At 40.0% G+C, this 27,413-nt stretch overlaps 1 protein-coding gene across 6 annotated transcripts in view; it reads right to left on the bottom strand.

Annotated features, from left to right (window-relative positions):
- MEGF10 (multiple EGF like domains 10) overlaps positions 1–27,413 on the bottom strand; it is a gene marked incomplete at its 5' end in the record, with an annotated part of 363,778 nt that overhangs the window by 38,708 nt on the left and 297,657 nt on the right. For 5 of the 6 annotated variants that reach the window (XM_079916644.1, XM_079916645.1, XM_079916646.1 and 2 more), the window contains 5 exons: positions 583–757; positions 7,304–7,516; positions 15,823–15,959; positions 19,770–19,890; positions 21,508–21,754. In XM_079916644.1, the coding sequence (XP_079772770.1) occupies positions 583–757; positions 7,304–7,516; positions 15,823–15,959; positions 19,770–19,890; positions 21,508–21,754 (893 nt within the window). The remainder of the gene's footprint in view (positions 1–582; positions 758–7,303; positions 7,517–15,822; positions 15,960–19,769; positions 19,891–21,507; positions 21,755–27,413) is intronic. The other variant, XM_079916648.1, reaches the window with a different exon arrangement.

Raw genomic sequence — 27,413 nt, 5'->3', positions numbered from 1 at the left:
AAAATAACTCAAGAACAACCCATTTTCCTTCAAAACAAAAATTTCTAATCTGTTGCTAAGAAATCCTGGAAACTAGGCAAAATTCTTTTCTGTTAGCTTATAGGCATATTGGAAAGGTCTAGATTCTCAAAGGGACTGAAAAACTTATATACTACTAATCCTTGGATATTAATATATAATAAATGCTAACGATGTAGTATGCACCTTCAAATTGCATGGAATTAAAACAAAAACGGTTGACAATAATACATATCCTACTTGGAAAATTTCTTTGCTACCTATAAAACATGATAAAATAATTACATAAGGAATAATTAAAATACATCTTACTTCATGACATATATTAATTAAATAATTAAATATTAATGCCACTTTATAGTCTCACCGGCTTGCCCAGTTATCATTCTCAGGTAAGTATTTATATCTCTTATTATTACATTTCTCTTCATTTTCTTTCTTGTTAATGATGCGATTGATTTTTAGCACATTCACTGGACTTCAGAAAAGGTCAAATAAATCATGGTATCAATATGCTCCAAGCTGCACCCCTTATCTCCTTCCTCCACAGCCCAAGCCACTCACTTTGAATCCTGGGGCACAGGTGCACTTTCCTGTCACACTGTCACAGTCAGCCCCGTTTTGGCAGCTGCAGATCTGTTGGCAAGCTTCCCCGTAGAATCCAGGAGAACAGGTCTCATTACAGTAGAGTCCTGACCAGCCTGGCTTGCAGGCACACTCTCCAGACATGGGGTGACAGCTGAGAGACGTGGATGAAAGGAGCAAGTCACTCTCGGGTAAACATGACACCCAAGGCCCGTGCAAATGTTGCTTTAGCCATGATCATTAAATGTGTGGGTAATTCCATGCACGATCATTTAAACTTCATTCCCAGTCTTGGTATGATTTAATTAATCGGCTGAAACCTGATTGGTACCACAAATGTTGCATGAAATCAGCATCATGTTCTAGCAGGATGACTCTAAACAACTGTGTCCTTTTGTCTGAAACTCATTTTAATTTTTGTAAAGTGAAAGCACTAATTTGATAAGATGTCAACTAGAGGAGACTATCTAAAGAACTCCATCCAATGAACACTACCAAGTCAGTTCACCAGAGTGATGTCCAAGGAACTGCAGGAGCAGCGACCTTTTTAGTCTATTTCTTCTCTCGGCTCCCCATACCTGGTGGCAGAGCAGCTGTCTCTACCTGAAACAGCAGTCGCATTGATGGGCCGGGCAGCCAGCTGTCACCCCATAGCAAATGGACACATCAGCTGCGCTAAGAGGCACGGGTTAGCGAGGCTCACACAACAGGGTGCTCTGTAACACTCAAAACACATGTGCTTCTCGCCAAAGGAAAATCTGAACAATCAAACTAGCTCTGCTCACAACTGAAAGACTGTTGAAGATGGTGTTTCTCCCCTGATGGAGATAAAACCCTCCCCTTAACTCAGGCCAACAACAAAACCCACTGTTTCATCCAGACATTTGCTAAATGACCTCTCACCGGAGGACTGTTCATAGATTTTCTGCAAAAAAACCATGACCTGGAAGGGATGAAGACTGAGGCTGTACATTCCAGCTCTCCCACTACCTGGTCAACATCAGTGAAAACACATAACCTCCCTGTGCCTGACATCCTAAACTGTCAAGTGAGGGTCTCAGCCACACCCCATAATCTCATTTCCTATCTCTTTTTCTTAAAGAAAAGGCCTGTGGGTTAGATAGTTTGTTACTCATTTTTAGAAATTTATTTAAATATACTTTTAGGTCCCTATGGCGACTAAGTGCCCAGAAGCAAAGGCCTAGGCATCCGTCACAAGCATTACTCAGGAAACATGACAGGAAGAAATATTCAAGCACAACTCTACATTTAAGATGGTTTCTGGGGTATATAAGGTTTGGACTCATAAGATAAGAGTTTGAATCTCAAATCAACTTAGAACTACTCAGATCTACTTATCTGCTATTTATCCTTGGGCAAAATACCTGGCATCTCCATGACTTTTCAAATTTAACCATCAAACACAGAGCTCTGGTTCTTCCCTTTCTTCATTCCTCACTCAGTGTTTCCTTTCAACTGCTTTCCACTGAAGTAATGGCACCACCAGCCACTCAGTGGTTTAAGCTAAAAACCTCACAGTTATCCTTGATAACTCCTTCTCCCTCATCTCCCATATTAACTTCATCACTAGGACCTAACCATTCTAACTCCAAAATATGTCTTGAATCTATCCACATCGCTCCATCTTCAGTGTCACCATCCCACTCCAAGGCAAGGTCATCTTTCTCCTACACTCCTGAATAGCCTTCCGACTTTCTTCCCTGCATTCACTCATGCCTCATCACCTAAAAAGTAGATCATATGGTATCATTTTCCTTAAAATTCTTCAAAGACTCTCTTTGAAGCCTACACTCAGAATAAAATCCATACTGTTTAATACAGCTAGAGTGAAGATTATTTATTGTCTAAACCAGGACATTTTTAAGAGTGAAGAGGGAGTTACTAATAATTACATTAGGGCAATAGGCCTAAACCAAACAGTTCCTGTGACACCAGATATATGATGACCCTAAATATAGCCCATAGGCCTTCATCATTTGGCTACTGCCTTCTTTCCGACCTCTTCTTTCATCGTTATTCTCTCTTTATTACTATGTTCAACCGCAATAGATTTCTTTTAGTTTGTAAGAGCATTGAGGTTTTTCAACTTAAGGGCTTCACATGGGCTATTCCATTTGCCAGGAATGCTGTCTCCCCACTCCTGGCCTAGCTCTCTCCATCTTCTCCTTCCAGGCTAAGCTTAAATCTCTCTTACTTAGAGAGGCCTTCCCTGACCACTCATGTTTCAGTTAGGTCTCTCCTATTATTCTCTTTCACTGCACCCTGCTCATCTCACCTATCACAATCTGTAATCTTATGTTTATTTTTATAATCCTTCCCCTGTCTTCTTTCCCATTTAGACTTCCAGCTCCATGAGGACAAGAATTCAGGGTGTTTTGTCACCTGGCCGTGGGCACAGTAGCCCACAGTAAGCACTGATCAAGCGAACAAGTGAAACTGTCAACAGTTGATGTGTGGTGGGGTCTGACTCCAGGGATCGTGCTTTCCCACACAAATCTGCTTCCCCTGATCTCTCGAAGTCATCCAGCAATGTTAAATTATAATCTGTATGTCTGCATACAAAGGCCAGATTTCCCCTAAAATTAGTTTTTTAAATGTCAAATTTATGACTTAAAAGGAATCACCATTAATTGCAGGAGACAGTCACTTAAGTGACATTTATGATGATATTGTAAGCAGGTGCACAGACTAGCACTGAATGTATGCTAACACCATGCTAAGCAATCCATGTGCATGATTTCATTGAATGCTCACAGTGTTAGGTATGATTCCATTTTATAAATGAGGGAAGAGAGACCTGGAAAGGAATTTATTCAAAGTCTTGCACAGGTAGTGGCAGAATCAAACTTGAACCCAGATTTCTTTCTTTGTTTTCACACCAAAGGAAAAGGAAGTTTGATAGCAGCCTGCTAGGAGGTCTATATATGAAAAAGAATTGCTAAAATTTAAATTTTAAAACTGCAAGGATAAAAGGGGTAGCAGGACCAATAAAAGCTTGTATTGTGCAAGAAGCATGGACAAATTTAAGTTTATTTTAGAAAGGCCCTACATATGACAAAAAGAAAAGAAATATTCCAAGTGATGGATTGGTTAAAGTAGTTCACCTTAAGATACTATTTAAAAAAAGGACATATTTTGATAGAAAATATTATTCTACATTAAAAGGTAGAAAATAATATTCATGGTATAGATATAAATGTTAAGCAGAATAGACAATTCGGGGACAGAGAATTGAACTAAGCTAGAGGCAGGCAGAGAAATTGATATTCAATGCCCCCCACTGAGTATTAGTGCAGCACACTGGTTCTCAAATTGATTGACACCAAAATTAGTATTCTGCAATTTGTAATTATATGTAGGAAGCCAGAGCACTTTGGAGGCATTTGATGGGTTCTCACGCAGGCAGCTTAATTGGTAATGAGATTTACGTGTTGTTGTTAGAGCAGCAGAGTGGAGGTTGAAGGGTAATATCCTCCTACCTGATTTCTTTCTAAAGAACAGATTGCTCTGTGTAATATGAAGATCGGATTAAACATAGATAGGAATATCTACCATTTTTTACACATATATAACTAGATAAAAATATTCTAGTAAAGTTTTTCATTTTAAGAGTTAAATTATTACAGGTATCCTACATAATATTGGCTAAAATAGAATGAATCATTGAACTTCCTTTTATTCATTTCCTTAGATATTATTCATGCTCAAATATATGACAATTAGGTGGCATTTGCAAATAGGCACACCCTGATTGCCCACAGCTATTAAATGTCCTTATTAACAAGAGCTAATATACATATCCCATGTGGAATCTCAGTGAATCTTGAATTTTGTTTTCCTGTTCAAAATCATTTCCACTATAAAAGTTAGTTTTAAGAAGTCCAGTTCACAGAGAGTGTCCTTAGGCTCTATAACAGTGCTGTAATTTAAAATACTAATATCACTTATAAATATATTTAAATTCATTTCAACCTTACGATAGCTTGCAAAATAAAGATGGCTACAAACGCTTTGTAACTCCTCCCACTAAGAGGTGGAGTGTAACAAATCTGGACTTGGTTGTGTTACCTGCTTTGTCTAAAAGGACATTAGCAAACATGACAATAACCAAAGGTTTGAAAAGTGTTTCCATGTTGGGGCTTGCCCTCTCTCTTGCTGCTGTTGGAAGCCAGTCACCACTTACAGAAGCCCAGGCTAACCTGTTAGATGCTGGGGACATATGGCTCAGTCTCTCCCATCACCTAGCTAAATGCTAGACTTGTGAGTGAGGAATTCCAGTGAGGAATTCCAGGAATTCCAGCCTCTAGTTGATCTTCCAGCTGAACATAGGCAGACCAGCAGAACAACCACCAAGCTGAGCCCAGCCCAAAGAATCAAGCAAAAAATCATCAGTTAACAAATAATTGTTGTTTTAGACCACTAAGTTTAGGGTAGGTTTTTTTTTTATGCAGCAAAACTAACTGATACAAACCCTTACTCAAATATACGGCTTCAATATATGTCAATACAGACATATCCACAGAACTAAAAATTTACCTAAAGACACTGTAAACTGATAGTGTGCATTAGTTATTTCATTAATTATGACAAAGACTTTTAGGATAAATATACATCATGTATTATGCAATAGTAAGCTACACTCTTGCCTGATTAAATGGTAAGTTAGACTTTCAATTAATACAAAGATTCTATGCCTTTTGGTTCAAAGGGAACCTTGTGTTTCTAGGAATTTTACATAGAAGTTCAAGATATAAGAATAGATGGGTGGCTTCAACTGTGAATTCAAAAAGGCAGAGTCATATAATCAACATTCAACTGGTCTTAACAGAAATTTGTACAAGCTAATTTTAAAAAATAGCTGTCATTATCTAGAGAAGCCACTTCATAGGCTAATTGTTTTTTAATCTTCTGATTATTTGTTATACATTATTAGACAGATTTTAGTGTTCTTTTGATCTATGTGACTATCAAATAAGTTCATGTACTTGTTTGTTAAAGCATACATGCTTAGGTACACATGACCTATGTCAAAATTATATGGTACTGACGTCAACCTAAAAACTGTCCACTTGCACCTTGCAGCTACTAATATGGTAACTAATTCCAACAAAATCAACATTTCCTCTGCTTCTCCAATCCTTCTCATAGCAGAGATCCTTTGTATAGGTTTATTAATCTATTTGATTTCAGGCTGCATCTGTATACAACGAAACAGCACACTGGCATTAAAAAGTCCTTAGCCATTACTAATGACTTGAGCCAAACTAATGAGCCAAACTTATGACTTGTCCCTAATCCTGCCAGCTCCTTCAACACTAAAGAGTTGAAAAACAAAATCCTGCAGAGATTATTCATTTTTACTCCCCAAACTGTCATGTAAAGAGTGGCAATATTTTCCAATGAAGAAAACCAGAAGTTGACTAAAGTAGCTTACTAAGTTGCTTGAGACACATTAAGAATGCACTTCTTGGGCTTCCCTGGTGGCGCAGTGGTTGGGAGTCTGCCTGCCGATGCAGGGGACGTGGGTTCTTGCCCCGGTCCGGGAGGATCCCACATGCCTCAGAGCGGATGGGCCCGTGAGCCATGGCCGCTGAGCCTGCGCGTGCGGAGCCTGTGCTCCACAACGGTAGAGGCCACAGTAGTGAGAGGCCCATGTATCACAAAAAAAAAAAAAAAAAAAAGAATGCACTTCTTTGATATGTCCCACTAAAATGTATTTCAGCACACACACACACACACACACACACACACACACACACACAGTGCAGAGTCCTTTTCTTTTTTTTTTTCTTTTTGGCTCCCAACAAAGGTTTAAAGAAGAGACCCACTACAGGCTTCTATTTACTTTTAACTTTTGTGCATTTGAGATTTGACGTGGTCACAAGTTACCTTTCAGAAACATAAATGAAGTAACAGTTGTGCTGAACACAAATGAAGGTAATTCTGGTGTCATCTGAACTGCTATACAATGCACTGCATTTTTCTCAAACTCAACTTTTCCAGCAGTATGCAAACGAGGCCCAGAACTTTAAGTGATATGTATCTGGTCCTTGGGGGAGGGAGAGGAAGAAACGGTTGGATAGATATTTTCAGGGGCAAACAAGGTACAGAAAAGTGGGTGGGATCTTGGTTTCCTGTTCATAAATTCTTCGAGAAATTTTTGAGCCAAAAGACCTCTATGAATTCTATGTCCAAGTAATCAATTCTGAACACATATCTCACAACCACATGTGACACACTGTCACAAAACTTCCACCAGTACACTTCCTGGCTAGGCAGACGTCAAGTAAAAGAGGCTGCAGTGAGAATCATTTTGTGATAGTTTTACATACTAAACTGGGCTTAACCTATGTCTCTCATTGTATCTTTGCTTCTAAGGGAATGTCCCTCTCTTAGGGATATATTCTACTAACCTCAGCAAGTTTAATATTTTCTAGTGGCCATTAATAGAGAATAGGGGTTCATATCCATCCACGGCCATCTAACAATTTTAGCACTTCTGACTTGTTCCATTAAGTGGAAAAGACTTCTGTTTACTTAGTGGTTCCTGCCCTGGATGACCCAGAGGCAAGAAGGGTCTCAGGGTGGAAATCTCTCTGCCAATCCCTCCTTCTAAATAGTGGACACTGCGGTGAAAACTTTAATAGGACACATCATTCCAGGGGCAGCTGACCCTCACCTATGAGTGTTGTCCAGGTGGCAGGGACACCACTTGTCACATTTGATGCCATAGAGCCCTTCTGGACACAGGCGCGCCTCACAGCGGTCGCCAGCAAAGCCTGCTTCACAGAGGCAGGAGCCGCTCACGTGGTAACACTTCCCTCCATTGACACATTGGCAGGTCTCTGCACAGCGAACTCCGTAGGTGCCAACGGGACACTCATCCTGGCACCTGTCATGCAGGAGGCGGGAGCATAAAATAGATTAGTCAGTGCCTTGTGGAAATACACAGTTGATTCAGATAGGCTTTGTTACGTTTACAATGATATCCTTTTTGGATTTGACATTTATTTGGTAATTGTACCATTACAGATATGAAAAGCATTAAGATAAATTATAGTAGTAACAGTAGTATGACCTGTTTAAAGAAATAGCAAAAACAAAAACAAAATAAAATTATGAGCTTGGGATGAAAAGCATGTTTTACACCTAGTCCTTGCTAAAGGCACACATAGCACTTTAGAAGCTACCAGGAAAGGGAGAAGATGAACTGCCCTAGTGTGAGTTCCCAGCCCATCATTAGGGAATTAAAATATATGCTTTCTCTAAAAAAGAATGAAATAATACCATCTGCAGCAACATGGATGGACATAGAGGTTATCACATTAAGTAAGTCAGACAGAGAAAGACAAACATCATACACCACTTATATGTGGAATCTAAACAAATGACACAAATGAACTCATTTACAAAACAGAAACAGACTTACAGACACAGAAAACAAACTTACGGTTACCAAAGGGGGTAGTGGGCAGGGGGAGATAAATTAGTAGTTTGGGATTAACAGGTACACACCACTATATACAAAATAGGCAAACAACAAGGACCTCCTGTATAGCACAGGGAACTATACTCAATATCTTTTAATAACCTAAAATGGAAAAGAATCTGGAAAAGAATATGTATAATCACATTGCTGTACACCTGAAACTAATACAACATTGTAAATTACCTATCTTCAATTAAAATAAGATATATGCTTTCCCCATTTCAAAGAGAAAACTTTGTAGCAAACTTGAAACGAAATATTAATTCTCTTGGCTTTCACATTGACATTAATTTTTGATTTCAGCCATGTATCTGCTCTTTTCAAAGCTGAATGGCAATCACTGCTCCTCATTTAGAAAGTTATGTAGCTAAATAAACAAAGTCCTCCTTAGATGTGGGAAAGTCTGAGCTACTGAAATGAGGTGTCCTCAACTTCAACCTGGGGAACTCCTGCCAGGAGATGGTAGAGATGCTGGGAGTTCTCGAACACAAAATTTTTATTAAATGGGGTTTTGTCCTCTGTTGGGAAGAAGGGCTACTAAATAGTAAGAAAAAAGATTCACTTTATTGTCTTTTAAAAAATGGCCTAACAGTGTGGTCCCGGCATAAGGATATGCTCTAGGTAAGTTGGATCTGGTGGGAAGCTGAGTTGCTGGAGGGAATTGAGAAGAGAAAATCATCATGGCTCCATGGAACACAAGACTAGCTATCAGGCCAGCCAAGTTTCTTTCTGACCAGGCAAGGTGACTTGAAGGGACTTTCTGTAGCAGCAGGAGCCCTTTCTGCCAAGGGAGGGGAAGCCGGGGTCTCGCCTACCCAGAGTGCTGCCACAGCAGGGTACCCTCTGTGAGTCTCAGCAGCCACTTCCCATGTGGCTCTCAAGTCATGCCAGACCCAGAGTCCAAAATGTAGGTCAGCACTGCATTGTTTCAAATGGGTACAGGGCAAGGGCAAGTGCATGATAATGAATCCAAGCAGACTTCAAAGCAACAGCAAAGAGGCTGAAAAGCAAACATTTTCCACAAGGCTTTGCATAGTTTTTAATGATAGGGTGTGAGGACTAACAATACCAAGGCTGGATGGGATTCTATTTAAGGGCAGAGGATAAATCTTGAGAACCCTTTGATATTTTTCTCCTTAACTCTGGTTCTGGCATGTATTTAGGGAAAAGGGCCTCTTGCAAATTTAGTTTCACAGACTCTAGACACCTTTAGGCTTGTCAATGGCAAAGTCTTCACATCAACCACTCAACAAAGCATTAGAAAAGTTCTGGAGTAATTGAACCAAGTTTATTTAGCAAAAATCAGACGTGTGCTGCAAAGGTACACATGAGTAAACCTATTTTTAGAGCAGAGTATTTTTTAAAGATACTCTATTTTTAACTTGTAAGAAGCTTTACTAAGCCAAGTCACTTAGTTTACTCCTTAAAGATGTAAACTTTGGAGAAAGAAATGCTATAGGACAATCATTGGGCCTCCTCATGGCTCCACTGAAGGCTGGCAAGACAGCTTGGCAACCTGTCTGTCCAGACATCCTTGCAAGGCAGTACCAGAAAAAAAGAAAAAGTTATGCTCAAGGTAAATAAAACCACTAAAAGAAACCCAAATGTTATGCTTTGGACTCCAGGATTTTAACTCAGGAAAAAGCACAGCTCTAAAAGTGGGGAACAGGATAAAAACGTGAAGCATGGAAAAATGTCTGCCGCCAAATGACAGGGGAGCAGTGTGTCTATTCTGTCCTATCTTGGCAGGGACTTCCTTCTCTCTGAGAAAACAAAATCCATAATAGCTGGGCCTGACCCATATTTACCTTTCTAACATATACTTAAACATACTGAGTTTCTGTTTTAAATGGCAAAAAGCCATTTGAATTTTACTTACTGAAGTAGCCAGTAAAGTTTGGTTTACCTTCCCACTTGTTTTTTGTCAATGTTGTACTTGTAAGAGAATTCTATTAATAATAGTTATGTCTGCTTCCACCTACCACACCAAAATGGTAGGATATCTTTCTAGAAGTAGGTATTTTCCACCTTAAAAATAAATGCAATCATGAAGTAGCTTACATCCTTCTCATTGGCTGAATTAGAAGTCTTTGTCAAGCAGTCTTATCTCCCTTTTGGGCTTTTTCTAAAAGAAGCATCATTTCCCAACGAATTTTATGCCCTTAATGTTGCTTTTGTGGTCCCATGTGGAATAAGAAAAGTAATTTTAGAAGTCATTAAAAGAGGAAATATTTTCTTAGGAGAGATGGCAGAGAGGCAGATAAAAATACAGCAATAAATATTGGCCATAGTAGAAATATGAAAATGTGAAGTTCCTATTTTATTTTTTTAGATTTTGAATAATACCCTGGAATTGGGAAAAATGGACAAGCATTAAGTAGAGATAACCTCATAAAACATGACACCAATACCCAAACCAGTGAGGGTCGCAGGCTTGTTTGAATATCATTTTGATTATCATATTGCATCTCACTGTTAACTTATGGAAAAGGAAGTGAGTTAGCACATAAGGGGCGCCAGCTTCCTTTTTCTCCTTTGTCCTTTTGAGCATGGCCCTCCAAGAGTGACCTGAATAAATGGGCCAAACCATGATTTAGTGTGAAAGAATCACATTCCTCATTAAACTGGGATCAATAGATAGGCTGCCTACCTTTCAAACATCTAGAACTGCTGCTCTGGGGAAATATAAAGAACACTGGGAAAGAGCCAACTTTTCCACAATCCCAGAAGCAGGAAAGAGTTCCTCCACTGAAGGCCAGTTCTGCATCCCCCAATTCCTGTCTCCAATTTTGGACTTCACCTCCTTTGGCCCACATTCTTCTTCACTTTCAGGGTGGTACAGAAGACAGCATGGCAGGCTGGCTTCACCTTAACAGAGTCCATAACTGATCCACGGATCTCTCCACTCAGCTAATGCGTAAGGAGCACCAATTATGTACATGGACTCATGCTAGGCCATCAAAGGCCCCAGTGCGATGATGCCATGACAGCCCATCAGCATTAAGAACACTCTTTTAACCCCTTCAGAAGAATTTTTGTGAGGATCTGAAAGCCATGCTCTCACCACTCATACTTGGCTGTGCCGCATGAGATTTCCTCACCACGCTGTCCTCTCAACCGTCCCACAAACCCTACAGCCTATTATGGGGGCATCCCATGATCTGCTCTGCCTGCTTACAAGGTGCCCGTTTTGTTTGTTCTGTTTTCTCTCTGGCTGGGAGGGCCGTCACCACATCCTGGGTACGCTCTGGGCCAGCTGCCTACGGTGGTACCTGTTTCCCTCTGATCTGACCTCAGTGATCAAGTTTCGCTGACTTCTCAAAACAGGGGAAATGGCAAGTCCCCAGGCCTTTGGGCTGCTTTCCCCACACCTCCTGCCACAGATGGTTCTATAACCACTTATTATTTCCCTTTCACGATGACAAATGTGCTTGTTGTCATTGTGTTGTGTGTGTGTGTGTGTGTGTCTGCATGTGTTAACTCTTGAACCCAGATAGTGAGAGCAGAATTGAAAACAGGAGTCATGTCATCAGTTCATCGGAAAAACAACAGTTATAAAAACAAGTCAAGAAGCAAGTTCCCTCTTCACTTTCCTTCTCTTTCTCTAGCTCTTTGCCAGCTTTGCCTCAAATCTAAAACTCACCTGAATATTAGCTGTTATCCCCTTTCCCTGTATGTTATGTTCCCTGTATGTTATCCCCTTTCCCTGTATCATGTAAAGATGAGTATAAGCCGGCCTGTATGTTTGTTGATTTTGTGTTTCCTTGAATTTGAGACTTAAATCCCTACAGGGCAAGAAAACCATTATATTTAAATTTTTAGGGTCCAAAAATATTACACAGAACTATTATTTAGGGTTCTGCTTGGTCCCATGCCTCTCCCTTCCTGACTTATCTTTCTATATTAAGATATTAATGCCACATGGATCCAGAACTCATCTAACAACATCATTTTCCAAAATACAATCATAAACCAGGATGTAGGGCACAAAAACTTTCTGAGTAGCCCAATTACATGTTGTAAAAACCATGTGCTAAAGGTGTCAATACTTCATAACATCAAAAAACTAAGGAAAATATGTAGTTATATTAACAAAAGATGAAAAAGTCTTTAATGAAATTAAACAGATACTACTAACAAAAGTTCCTAATAAAAATAGGAATTAAAAAAAAAAAAACAGGGCTTCCCTGGTGGCGCAGTGGTTGAGAGTCTGTCTGCCAAAGCAGGGGACACGGGTTCAAGCCCTGGTCTGGGAAGATCCCACGTGCCGCAGAGCAACTAGGCCCATGAGCCACAACTACTGAGCCTGCGCGTCTGGAACGTGTGCTCTGCAACAAGAGAGGCCGCGACAGTGAGAGGCCCGCGCACCGCGATGAATAGTGGCCCCCACTTGCCGCAACTAAAGCCCTCGCACAGAAACGAAGACCCAACACAGCCAAAAATGAAAATAATTAATTTTAAAAAAAAAACACTACTCAAGGGGACTTCCCTGGTGGTCCAGTGGTTAAGATTTCACCTTCCAATGCAGGGGGTGCTGGTTCGATCCCTGGTCGGGGAGCTAAGATCCCACATGCCTCGCGGCCAAAAAACCAAAACATAAAACAGAAGCAACATTGTAACAAGTGTAATAAAGATTTTTAAAATGGTCCACATCAAAAAGAATCTTAAAAAAAAAACCTACTGAAGCATGAAAAAGACAGTAACAAACATGAAACTATACTGGAGCCATTTCCAATAAAATTAGGAAGAAGACAGGAATTCCCACTATTACCTCTATTTGTCAACATTCATTCAGAGGTTTAAATTAATGCAACAACTCAAGAAAATAAAATAATCATTACAAATCTTGAAAAGAAGAGCCTAACTTGTCTTTATTTGTAGATGATAAAATAACCATAGTATTTGCTAAAAATAACATGAGAATTAACTAAGAAGTTTGGTAGGGTGGCTAAATAAAAAAATATTCAAAGGCAAGTTCTTCTTTATCCAGAAATATCTAATTAAAAACTTAAATGGGGGCTTCCCTGGTGGCACAGTGGTTGAGAGTCCGCCTGCCGATGCAGGGAACGTGGGTTCGTGCCCTGGTCCAGGAAGATCCCACATGCTGCAGAGCGGCTAGGCCCGCGAGCCATGGCCGCTGGGTCTGCGCGTCCGGAGCCTGTGCTCCGCAATGGGAGAGGCCACAACAGTGAGAGGCCCACGTACCGCAAAAAAAAAAAAAAAAAAAAAAAAACTTAAATGGGATTTTTCAAAAATTACAAAATACTTATAAAAAAATGTAATAAGGAAGTGCAGAGTCTAAGTGTGTGTGGGGGGGGAAACACCCTACAGTATCTTATTAAAAGTCATAAAATTAGACCAGAATTTTAGAAAGAAAAAAATTAGAGAGGAAGGTTAAAGGAATTCTTAATTCACAGATATCACCAAAAAAATAATGATACCTAGTATCTATATAGCTTCTAGACATCACTCAAATAATCGCTAGTATTTATACAGCTCATAGAAATCATTCCACTACAATAATAGCTAATATCTGCAAGTTTCAGCACTGTTTTAAATGCTTTAATGTACTCATTTAATCCTTATAACAACCCTAGAGGAAAGTACAGTTATTTATTTGAACATTATAGATTAGGATGTTTCCAAGGACACAGGTTCCAAAATCTTTGTTTTTGGCTATTATACTCTTCTGCCTCTCAAGCCTCTTTCTCTAATTTTACGCATACATCTAGCAAGCTTGGTTATCAAGTCTTCCAGAATGCAACAGATTAAAGAGCTAATTAGAAGCCGTAAAAGCACTCTGGGTAACAGTTTACCACCTAAGACAAAAAAGGACAAGCAATGGGTGTAAAAACCACGCACCACACGAGCATCACGTGCGACCAGAGAGCCCTGTGAGTCCCACGGGGTCTTACTCTATCAGCACTGCACAATGAAACAACTGCTATTCTTCTTTTTTTTTATCCTTTTTTAAAAACATCTTTATTGGAGTATAATTGCTTTACAATGGTGTGTTAGTTTCTGCTGTACAACAAAGTGAATCAGCTGTATGTATACATATATCCCCATATCCCCTCCGTCTTGCATCTCCCTCCCACCCTCTCTATCCCACCCCTCTAGGTGGTCACAAAGCACCGAGCTGATCTCCCTGTGTTATGTGGCTGCTTCCCACTAGCTATCTATTTTACGTTTGGTAGTGTATATATGTCAATGCCACTCTCTCACTTAGTCCCACCTCCTAGAGAAATGGAAATAAAAACAAAAATAAACAAATGGGACCTAATGAAACTTAAAAGCTTTTGCACAGCAAAGGAAACCATAAGCAAGACGAAAAGACAACTCTCAGAATGGAAGAAAATATTTGCAAACGAAGCAACTGACAAAGGATTAATCTCCAAAATACACTGCAGCTCATGCAGTTCAATATCAAATACACTGCAGTTCATGCAGTTCAATATCAAAAAAAAACACGACTGCTATTCTTAAGAGTACACAGCATCATAAGAAGGTAACTTTATGCCTGACATACTTTTTTTTTAATTTAACTTTATGTTTTTATACAGCAGGTTCTTATTAGTCATCAATTTTATACACATCAGTGTATGCATGTCAATCCCAATCGCCCAATTCAGCACACCACCATCCCCAGCCCCCCCGTGGCTTTCCCCCCTTGGTGTCCATACATTTGTTCTCTACATCTGTGTCTCAGCTTCTTCCCTGCAAACCGGTTCATCTGTACCATTTTTCCAGGTTACACATACATGCGTTAATATAGGGTATTTGTTTTTCTCTTTCTGACTTACTTCACTCTGTATGACAGTCTCTAGATCCATCCACATCTCAACAAATAACTCAATTTTGTTTCTTTTTCTGGATGAGTAATATTCCATTGTACATAGGTACCACAACTTCTTTATCCATTCGTCTGTTGATGGGCACTTAGGTTGCCTGGCTATTGTAAATAGTACTGCAGTGAACATTGGGGTGCATGTGTCTTTTTGAATTATGGTTTTCTCTGGGTATATGCCCAGTATTGGGATTGCTGGATTATATGGTAATTCTATTTTTAGTTTTTTAAGGAACCTTCATACCGTTCTCCATAGTGGCTGTATCAATTTACATTCCCACCAACAGTGCAAGAGGGTTCCCTTTTCTCCACACCCTCTCCAGCATTTGTTGTTTGTAGATTTTCTGATGATGCCCATTCTAACTGGTGTGAGGTGATACCTCACTGTAGTTTTGATTTGCATTTCTCTAATAATTAGTGATGTTGAGCAGCTTTTCATGTGCTTCTTGTATGCCTGACATACTTTTTAAAGATACCTAAATACACATCCCATTTTAAAATAAATCTATCCAAAAATCTTTAAAATGTAAAAAGTATTGGTGCTTGAAGTGGTTGTCCTAAACACTTAACTGTGTAGAACTCATCCATCATGGGTTCTGATATTTTATTATTTTTTTAAAATAAAATATAATATCTTCAATTCACCATTGCTGTATCTTCAATTCACCATTGCTGTCTGTGATCCAGTTTTTATGCACTGAGTTGGGAAGGAATCTGTCAAACACACTGATACCTTACAGATGCTTCTTGGATGATTACAGAATAGTCACAGACAAATGGTAGTAAACGTGTTCCCTGGACCCTCCAAGCTCTCCTTTCACACCGTTACAAACAGTCAGAGAAGCACAAGGATGTCCCTTACCGTTCCCCTGTGTATCCGGGACTGCAGTGACATTGGCCCGTGGTGGCATCACATGTCCCTCCATTATGGCACTGACATTCTTGTGAACAGTTCTTTCCAAAGCGACCCTCGGGGCAAGGCTGACCACACACTGTGCCCTGCATTCAAAGAGACTTGGGAAATTAGATGGGCCTCCAGCCAGGGAAGGGCCAAAGGAGAAGGGAGAAAAGAGGGGAAACAAAAAGGGAGGAGGGATATAGGAACAGGGCTGCAAGAAGATTAGATAAAGGAGATTTTAGAACACGTACACTCTGTTCATCATCTCGAAAGTGTTAGAAATTCTAAATTGACTTATTTGCTTAGTAAGCCTAAATCTCAAGATACACTCATAGGTGGCAGAATAGTAATCTTAAGAAATACCTATATTAAAAAAATAAAGTTACATCAAATTATTATGGAAACCTAAGGAATTTACAAATCCTCCTAAGTATTCTTCCTTGTGCCTTACATGTACAGTAAGTCAACAATACTTATTGAGTATCCATTACATAAATGACAACATCTGGCCCAAATGGAATATCCAAATGCTTCACCATATGTTCTAGAGAAAATAAACTTCATCACTGGTTTTATTTCTTATAAGGAAGCATAAGAAAAGACTGACATTTTTTGTACCTGAATTAATGATAACGTTGCCTAAGAAATACTTCAGCAGAAATGAACCTAGACATTTTATTTCAGAAGAAAATACACTTTTATTTTCAGCAGGTTCAACAAACATTGTTGGGCCAAGATCAATAGGAAAGCCTATTTCCTGGGGAGAAAAATCGAGAGAGTAACTTGGACACATCTCCTCACCCTAGAGGCTGTCTGTCTTGTCAGATACTGTCATATTTATTCCAGTACTATGTGGAGAAGCAGAAGATACTTTGCCAATAAGTCAATGAAATATTCTACTACTTTCTACTTCACTCGTCTACATAACTTGGGCTTGTAGCTTATCATCTATTTACTGGAGTTACTGTTTCAGCAAACAACATATCCCAAGTAACAGGAATTTTTACAATGTTTTTAAATGTTGGAAGCTGTTGCTTTGTCCTCCTTCTCTATAAAAAAGACAGACTGTGAGCACCCTGATATTGGAGGCTAGCGAACACCAGATGGTTTTGTAAATGTTTATTCTGGGTAGTGTAAGAAAATACATTTCCTCTAACTCCTGGCTATCTACAAAGGCAGTTGGTGTGCTAATTAAGTCTCCTCTGGTGGTTTCTAGTTATCTACCAATGAGGAAAGTTCTTCCAGAATCTTGGAACTGAAAAAGCCTTCGAGAGGTGATTCAAATCAATACTTAACTGAGAATCATCTATGTGCCAGGCATCGTGCTAAGCTCTGAGAATCAAAGATAAAGTCGCAACCTTTAATTAGCTCACAACACGGTGAGGGGGAAAGATGTAAAAATAGCTCTGACCCCTCCATTCTAGCATAACATATTAACATGACTAAAGTAATAACACGCCTAGGGTTAATCCATGATAAGCAGGGGTTCTGGTGAAAATTCTCACTCTCTCAGGGACTAACTACTCACATTTTGCAATGGTCCCACATAAGCTTCAGAGATGCTGTTGAAATATTATTTATAAATAAGGATTAATGTCCTACTTAAAGCTATTTGCTCACATTATTCCTATTAGTTGAAATACATACATGTGTATGTGTGATAGGAATATATATTCATCATGAAAAGTACCTAGGATGATTGCACAAAGAAAATGTTGTAAAGAGAAGTATAAGTTGGAAGCTCAGCTATGCACATAAAAAAATGACCTGAAACATTCAGTAAGAAACATCTATCAAGGTAGGGGCCCCAGAGTATTGGGGAGGCTCCACTGGGCTGATGGAGAGGGCCATCTGCCCACCTACTGGGACTCACGGTCCAAGCTTGTGGTTACCGCTATCCCACATCATGACCACCCCAACCCAGAAGAAGAACAAAGCTTCAATCTCAAGATGAGGCAACTCTACAGACAATGTCTACACAAAAATCCTAGGAGTAACATGCCTATAGCTCCTCATTCAAAGAACACAGAGCTCCCTGGACACTCTGCTATCCCAGCAAAATCCATCCCTTGCCAAGGACCAAGCAATGACCAGTGTTGGCAAAAGGTTGAATACAAGAAATAAAAGAAGAGAAGGAGTCAAAGATAATTCAGCATTTCTACCTTGGGCAACTAAAAAAGAAGTGTTGGTTTTAATGAGGATAAAAAAGGTAAAAAAGGAATTGCGGTACAACAAAGGATTAGGGGTACAACAAATTTGGTTCTATGACCACTGACTTTGACGGGCCTGCTTCCAGCTCAGCAGTACTTCAATAGCTCCCCTGTTCACCTCACCATGAGGCATCAATAAAAGGCCCCCTTGCACTGACTCCATTGCTTCATAGAGTTTCCCCAGGCTCTGCTTCCTTGTCTTGCCCACTTACCATTTCCAGCTCTTGCCTTGGTTCTGATATTTCTTTTCCACTTGTCCCAGTGGTCTTAACATCTTGAACTCAACCTTACTTCCTGTGATTCTCACCAGGAAGTGGACTCCAGGTCTCCTTTGCTCCATGCCTACAACAAGGGCAATCCCAAACCAGTCCCATCCCATGTCTGGCTCCTAAGGCAGACACATCAAATACACATCTGTGGTCAAGTGAGGGAAAGTCAAGGTTTGGGAAAATCAGCAGATGGTTGTTAAAGCCATGGATCCTAATGAGCTTTCCAGAAAAGATTTATAGTGACAAAAGAGAAAGGTAAGACTGGAACCAAGGAAATACTGTAAGAAAGCAGTATGTAAAAGAAGGGGGATTAGGAAAAGAGATTTTTAGTAAGAGAGGTAGGACAGAGGATTATCAAAAACTGGAGGGAAAAGAGATTAGGAAAGGGAGGTGGATGAGCAACAGAGTCAAAAGCTTTGGAGAAGTGAAGTGGAATGAGAAGAGAGGAGTTGCTACTGGATTTGGCAATTAAGTCACTTGAACCCCTGCAAGAACAACTTCACTACAGTTCATGGAGATGGAAGGTAATCATCAAGTAAATTGTTCTTTTATTTTCTGTATGTTAACGAAGGAAACAGACATTGGTCATTCACTCTTCTGCCTTCAAGCAGACTTATACACAAACCAATTTAGAGAAATACGAACCAATGTTATTTCCTGATTTCAGAGTAATCTACTTAGTAAACCAGCTTTGACATTTTTTATTCCACATAACATTAAGCCTGTGAGACACTACATAAAGGGTAATGAGAAGGCCACGCACCACAATGAAGAGTAGCCCCCGCTCACCGCAACTAGCGAAAGCCTGCACACAGCAACAAAGACCCAACGCAGCCAAAAAGAGTAAATGAATAAATAATAAAAATAAATTAATTATTAAAAAAAGACAGAGTATCACAGTCAAAGTCTGGGAAGTGTGGTGAGATATAGCTTCCTCCTAAAGTATCATACTATAACCTCTGAGAAGTTCTGCAATACTTGGAAAACCCAGCTTTCCTCAATGTGTCTCGAGATTCATAAGACTGAATAACTTTTTCACATAACACTTAACCTGTTGAGAATAATGTTCCCAAGAATAATAATGATCCACAGAGCATAATTATGAAAATGCTTATTTAAATAGTTGCAGGGTTTGACAGCTCTTGCTGTCATGTGTAAGGCAAGATATTTCCCTTTTATATCCTGAGGGGAAATGCAGAACACATGGCCTACTATCTTTTCCATGAGGACCCTTAATACACTTCAAGTTCAGGATTTAATCACCTTCTGCCTTCTCTGGACTGAAAAATTCCAGCTTTGAAATGATCAGGTATTTCCAATTTTGGAATCTTTAACCATCAATGTAACTTTCTTTTGTATCAAAGTCCTCCACATGCGTTTTCACTTGAGTATCCTGGAACAGGGTGCTTTGGAAGGGTGGAAGTGAGCTTACCAGCCAGCCAGAAGGACACGAGCATTCTCCAGTGACGTGATGACATACACCTCCATTTTGGCAGGGGCATCTCTGCTCACACTGTGGCCCGTGCTTGCCAGGGGGACAAAGATCCTCACAGCTGAGGGATTAACATGTGACAAAGGACACCATGATTTACCCAACCACACAACCCTTAGGTTCACAGACACAGCAGCACCCACAGCCCTAAAATAGACCAGATTTCTCTGTCCAGTATTGTTCGTTTCATTAACATCAAGGGCATCAATCATATTGGCTGGAAGGGTCTTTGAGGGGTCACCTAGTCCTTCCCTTTGTTTGGGGATATCTTCTGAGTGATTAGCTTTTTTGATTGGGGGGGTGGGGGATGATGCTAGGCTTGTGGGATCTTAGTTCCCTGACCAGGGATTGAACACGGGCCCTCGGCAGTAAGAGCATGGAGTCCTAACCACTGGACCACCAAGGAATTCCCATGTTTTGGGATATTTTCTAATGAAACCATTTCAATTTGAGGAGAATCTGTCCTATCAGAGAGCACCAAGGATGACTCTCGTGGGCCACACGCTCCCTGGTGACAGGTACTTTCCATGTAACTTTTATAAAGCTAATGGGTTACACTGGAAGTCTATTTGGTGTGTTTGTGCTAACCTCAAAGGAGACTGAAACGTCTACACATCACCCCATTAGTGTACAAAATCTTCATAACCAATTTTCAGCGTTCTCTTCTTCAGAATGACAAGCCCCCACCCCATATTGTATGAATACACCTTCTTCCCTAAGGCTTTAATTGTCTTTTTTACTCTCCTGTAAAATTGCTGCAAGTTTCCCAAAGCCCTATGCAACTGTGGCCTTGATAAAAACCCATAAAAGCAATATTAACAATTAAATAGTCTGAGATGATCATCCATGCTTCTGAAAATCAGGGCTTTCTTGGCTAATGCAATTCTTTCCTTAGCCCTACTCGTATAGCCCTAACACTGTCAGCAGGAAGTATTTACCGAGTCAGCCACATTTTTTTCAAGTTCTAATTCTGTGACTTACAAGTGTAATTTTCTCATTAAGGGAAGAAAATTGTTTTATCTCCTACTTTTTTTCTGGCAAATTCTGCCTCTTAGTCTGTTTGCTAATACAAGCAAACCGCAGAATGCCTTTCCCACAAAATAAAGCAGTAGAGATTAAGTAACTGCTTTAGTGTTCCCCAGAAAGAATTAAACTATCTGTGTGCACATATCCTGCACAGAGGTGATATATGTACTTTCGAATTCACAAAGCAACATACATATCTATGGGCATTAAATAACCCAGCTAACCTTTCATCATGGACTATTTCTGACATCTTTCACCTTCCTTCTTCTCTAAGGCACTGAACCCACCCCGCTTTATCCAGCTAATTAACAGAGCAGAACAACGTGGATCATTAACAGCCGGCCGTGTAATGAATGCAATTGAGGGAGTATCAAAGTGGAACCCAAATCTGCCCCAACAACCCCCAATACTGCCATTCAGCACAGCATCCTGGCCCTCTCTGCCTCTGCTCTGCCAAAAGAAGGCATGGAAGCTGGCTCTGAGGCTCTGGCTGGGCTCTGATGCTCTACAGCAAACAGCATCTGGGCCTGGGGTCCTATTCCCTCAGTAACTCTTCAGGCAGCAATAGAAACAGAAGCACAGGAATATACCAGCAGCATGAACAGAGAGGGTGGGTGGGCTCTGCTATGCTGCTCAGCAGCAAGTCACTTACAAGGCTCCAGTGTAGCCGGGTGGGCAGCGGCACTCCCCCGTGACGTGATCGCAGGTAGCTCCGTTCTGGCACTGGCATCTCTGGTGACAGTCGTTACCATACGTGCCCTGCTCACAGCGCTCCTCGCAGCGCCAGCCCCGGAAGCCCGCAGCGCAGTGGCAAGCCCCCGTGATGGGGTTGCACAGAGCCCCGTTTTTGCACTGGCACCGGCTGCTGCAGTGAGGCCCCCAGTGATCACCATCGCAGGCTGAGGTTGGGGAAAGAAACAGTGGAGGGCATCAGAGTACAGGTGTGGGTAATGGCAAGCCCTTTAGAAGCAGCTTTCCTCTCCCTTTGGAGAGAGTGGATTGATGATCCCTTCATCACCATTCCTCAACAGAGCAGCAGGGCTCAGGCACACATCCATGGCAATATTTCACTGGTGCTCCGCAGTGGACCACTTCCTATCACTCCGCTGCTAAAGCATTGCTATACTGTTCAACTCCATGCCTGTGCTCAGCCTATTCCCTGCACCTGGAATGTTGCGTTTGATGTGGCCAGAGTCGTTGGCTAGGGGAGGGTGTGAGCAGTTGTAGGGAGAGAGGAGGCTGGCTAGGCAGATGGGAATGGTCAGCTTATGCAGGGGTTTTTATGCACACCAAGAAGTTTGGATTGCATCTGGTGGACAAGGGATTGGTAGTAAAGGATTTTAAGCGCTGAGGGACAATGGAGATTTGCCTTCTAGTAAGATCAGCTGGCTACAGCATGAGGAGGGCAGGAAGCAGCTGACAAGAAGCATAGTACTCAGGGGATCAGTGAGGGGGCCTTGCCTCAGGCAATGATGAGAGGGACAAAGAGGCGACCCACAGGCAGTCCACTGAGGAGTGGGCTGGCCTTGCTACAGGTACGCGCCGAGCTCTCGAAAAGGAAACTGCTGCTGTGCTTTCAAAGTAATCAATCAAAATACATGTGATTGGGAGGTAACCAGAAAAGGTAGGGAAAAAATTGACTAAATGTTTAACGTCACTGACTTTAAAATACAACAAACCTGAAACTGATATGGACAGCAAATAAAAAGATAAGAGGTACATGAAACCAGGTAATACAAAGGCAGAAAAAGCATTTAAAAGACATATTTTGTTTTTAACAGCTTTATTGGAGTATAATTGCTTTACAATGGTGTGTTAGTTTCTGCTTTATAACAAAGTGAATCAGCTATGCATATACATATATCCCCATATCTCCTCCCTCTTGCATCTCCCTCCCACCCTCCCTATCCCACCCCTCTAGGTGCTCACAAAGCACAGAGCTGATCTCCCTGTGTTATGCAGCTGCTTCCCACTAGCTATCTATTTTACATTTGGTAGTGTATATATGTCCATGCCACTCTCTCACTTCGTCCCAGCTTACCCTTCCCCCTCCCCGTGTCCTCAAGTCCATTCTCTATGTCTGTGTCTTTATTCCTGTCCTGCCCCAGGTTCTTCAGAACCATATTTTTTTTTAGATTCCATATATATGTGTTAGCATATGGTATTTGTTTTTCTCTTTCTGACTTACTTCACTCTGTATGACGGACTCTAGGTCCATCCACCTCACTACAAATAACTCAATTTTGTTTCTTTTATGGCTGAGTAATATTCCATTGTATATATGTGCCACATCTTCTTTATCCATTCATCTGTTGATGGACACTTAGGTTGCTTCCATGCCCTGGCTATTGTAAATAGAGCTGCAATGAACATTGTGGTACATGACTCTGAATTATGGTTTCCTGAGGGTATATGCCCAGTAGTGGGATTGCTGGGTCATATGGTAGTTCTTTTTTTAGTTATTTAAGGAACCTCCATACTGTTCTCCATAGTGGCTGTATCAATTTACATTCCCACCAACAGTGCAAGAGGGTTCCCTTTTCTCCACACCCTCTCCAGCATTTAATGTTTGTAGAGTTTTTTGATGATGGCCATTCTGACTGGTGTGAGGTGATATCTCATTGTAGTTTTGATCTGCGCTTCTCTAATAATTAGTGATGTTGAGCATCCTTTCATGTGTTTGTTGGCAATCTGTATAACTTCTTTGGAGAAATGTGTATTTAGGTCTTCTGCCCGTGTTTGGATTGGGTTGTTTGTTTTTTTGTTATTGAGCTGCATGAGCTGCTTGTAAATTTTGGAGATTAATCCTTTGTCAGCTGCTTCATTTGCAAATATTTTCTCCCATTCTGAGGGTTGTCTTTTTGTCTTGTTTATGGTTTCCTTTGCTGTGCAAAGCTTTTAAGTTTCATTAGGTCCCATTTGTTTGTTTTTATTTCCATTTCTCTAGGAGGTGGGTCTAAAAGGATCTTGCTGTGATTTATGTCATAGAATGTTCTGCCTATGTCTCCCTCTCAGAGTTTTAGAGTGTCTGGCCTTACATTTAGGCCTTTAATCCATTTTGAGTTTATTTTTGTGTATGGTGTTAGGGAGTGTTCTAATTTCATCCTTTTACATGTGGCCACCCAGTTTTCCCAACACCACTTATTGAAGAGGCTGTCTTTTCTCCATTGTATATTCTTGCCTCCTTTATCAAAAATAAGGTGTCCATAGGTGCATTGGTTTATCTCTGGGCTTTCAATCCTATTCCATTGATCTATATTTCTGTTTTTGTGCCAGTACCATACTGTTTTGATAGTTTTGTAGTATAGTGTGAAGTCCAGGAGCCTGATTCCTCCGGCTCCATTTTTCTTTCTCAAGATTGCTTTGGCTATTCAGGATCTTTTGTGTTTCCATACAAATTGTGAAATTTTTTGTTCTAGTTCTATGAAAAATGCCAGTGGTAGTTTCATAGGGATTGCATTGAATTTGTAGATTGCTTTCGGTAGTATAGTCATTTTCACAATGTTGATTCTTCCAATCCAAGAACATGGTATATCTCTCCACCTGTTTGTATCGTCTTTAATTTCTTACATCAGTGTCTTATAGTTTTCTGCATTCAGGTATTTTGTCTCCTTAGGTAGGTTTATTCGTAGGTATTTTATTCTTTTTGTTGCAATGGTAAATGGGAGTGTTCCCTTAAGTTCTCTTTCACATTTTTCATCATTAGTGTATAGGAATGCAGGAGATTTCTGTGCATTAATTTTGTATCCTGCTACTTTACCAAATTCCTTGATTAGCTCTAGTAGTTTTCTGTTAGCATCTTTAGGATTCTGTATGTATAGTATCATATCATCTGCAAAGAGTGACAGCTTTACTTCTTCTTTTCCGATTTGGATTCCTTTTATTTCTTCTTCTTCTCTAATTGCTGTGGCTAAAACTTCCAAAACTATGTTGAATAATAGTGGTGAGAGTGGACAACCTTGTCTTGCTCCTGATCTTAGAGGAAATGGTTTCAGTTTTTCACCATTGAGAACGATGTTGGCTGTGGGTTTGTCATATATGGCCTTTATTATGTTGAGGTAAGTTCCCTCTATGCCTACTTTTGGGAGGGTTTTTATCATAAATTGGTGTTGAATTTTGTCTAAAGCTTTTTCTGCATCTATTGAGATGACCATATGGTTTTTGTTCTTCGATTTGTTAATATGGTGTGTCACATTGATTGATTTACATATATTGAAGAATCCTTGCGTTCCTAGGATAAACCCCACTTGATCATGGTGTATGATCCTTTTAATGTGTTGTTGGATTCTGTTTGCTACTGTTTTGTTGAGGATTTTTGCATCTATGTTCATCAGTGATATTGGACTGTAGTTTTCTTTCTTTTTGACATCTTTGTCTGGTTTTGGTATCAGGGTGATGGTGGCCTCGTAGAATGAGTTTGGGAGTGTTCTTCCCTCTGTTATATTTTGGAAGAATTTGAGAAGGATAGGTATTAGCTCTTCTCTAAATGTTTGATAGAATTCACCTGTGAAGCCATCTGGTCCTGGGCTAAAAGTCAGATTTTAAAATGCAGTTCCAAAGGAAAGGAAGAATGGCCATGATTCAAGTCAATGAGCAGGAAAAAGAGAGCAGAGAAGGAAAAAACCTCAATTGCAAACATTCTAAAATTTATGAAGGGTGACAATAAGCAAAGCCTACTCTCAATATGCATTTCCTAGGCAGCGGTGCATTTATTAATTAGACGCTATAAAAGTCACTAGGGAGGAAGCACCCTGCCTAGAGCTCCTAGGATAAATTGCTTTTATGATAAAAAGAAAGTTTCATTTCATAAAACTTTTGTAACGTCAACAGATCTGGAATAAACTATTGAAAAAAACAAAACTAGGCACACAGCAAACAACTTATTAGACTATTAGACATGCAGGATTTATCTTACATTATTAGAACCTACCTTTCATTTCATAATTTCAAAAGGTTTAAATGAATAATTCTGTTTTTAATCAGTATGGCTTTGGTCTCATTAGTACTTTAATAAACATACTTTCACACAATTAAAAGCAGTGGAAGAGAATTATCGAACCTAAAGCAGATCAAGAAAGCAATTACTGAAGAACTCACAATATTCTTTCACAAAATAAGATTAAGTGGTAGTTCCAAGACGATATTTCAGCCTAATTGTTATTCATATGAGTAGCATCTTTTATTGCCTATGGATATGGCCAAAGTTGTGGGTTTTTTTCAATTTTAATTCTTTCAATCTAAGATTTATTCTTAAAAAAAAAAAAATTACATGGTATGTTCCTTTAAGACCTCTCAGCTATCCCAGTTGGAGAAGAATCTGTCCTGTTTTGAAGGTCCCCCAAGGTAAATTACATAGTCCTTTGTAACTTGTTCCCTGGTTCATCAATCCTAAGAGTACGGAAAATCTTCATTCCATGTAATCCAAATCCATTATCCTATAACTTGATCCCCCCCTCCTCTTAACAGCATAGTCAATCCTGTACATCACTGTTCCCTATATTGTAAATGATTTTATTCCTTAAACATGAATACATCCTTGACACTGCTCTTTGTTATACTAAATACTACAACCTCAATACTTCTATGTAGTTTTTAAAAGTTTACTCAATTTCACTCATTTTCTTTGCTGAATCCTCTCCAGAATGTCCACATCCCTCTCAACTTCCGGGAGCCTCAGGTGCTAAATTAAAGATCCATTATTCCTTATGTATAATGGGGGATTAATTGATTGACGCAGAACAACAATGTAGGTAATAAAATTACCTTGATAAGGATATCAAGATCATGTCAAAAGCATTAAAAAAAAACATCACGATGACTTAGAGTTCTTTTCCCTCACTGTGATATTGGGGTAAGAGGGGGCTGGAGCACATATGTTTTATAGAATATATTTTACAACAAGAGGAGAGTGGTAGGAAGAATTTAAGCATTGAGGGGATAGAACTGGTCTTTCCTCTCCTTCATAACCCATTTATTTGTACATCCCATTCAACAGCTTCTCTCCCAGCAGAGCAGTCAGGCACAGACCAGTTCTATTTTCTCGGGATTAGATAAAAACAAAACCAAAAAAAACCCTTAAGATATTTCCTCATGGTAGAAACAAGTTTATAGCAGACATTGATAACTATCAGCATTAAAGAAAGGGTTTCAGGCTTTTAAAGAAATATTATCGTGCCGACATGGTTAATTTCCTGCCTATGTCTAAGCACTGTGGCATGCTTTGAAGTGACAGCTTCTCCCCTTGGGGTTTTATTTCTCTAAAAAGCCACTGATACATGGGCCTCACAATGTGAATACTAAGCACCAACATGGACTCTACTGGGAAGAAAATCCACATACAGAAGTCTACAGACAAATAGACAGGAAGTAGGACAAGTAAGATACAGAAGCCTGGCTTGAATGTAGCCATCAATGTGACTTCCTTTCCTTTCTTCATCTGTCATATTTAACTGCTTCAACATACCCACTTTTAAATGTATACTAGTGAGTTACACAGTTTATCGCACAAAAGCCAGCTTTCTTCCCTGATTACTACAAATACAAGAGTATGTTGACTGT

Source organism: Stenella coeruleoalba (assembly GCF_951394435.1).
Source record: "Stenella coeruleoalba genome assembly, chromosome: 3".
NCBI classification, from domain to species: domain Eukaryota; kingdom Metazoa; phylum Chordata; class Mammalia; order Artiodactyla; family Delphinidae; genus Stenella; species Stenella coeruleoalba.
Note: the sequence above shows the minus strand (reverse complement) of the source record. Positions and strands in the feature narration are given on the sequence as shown.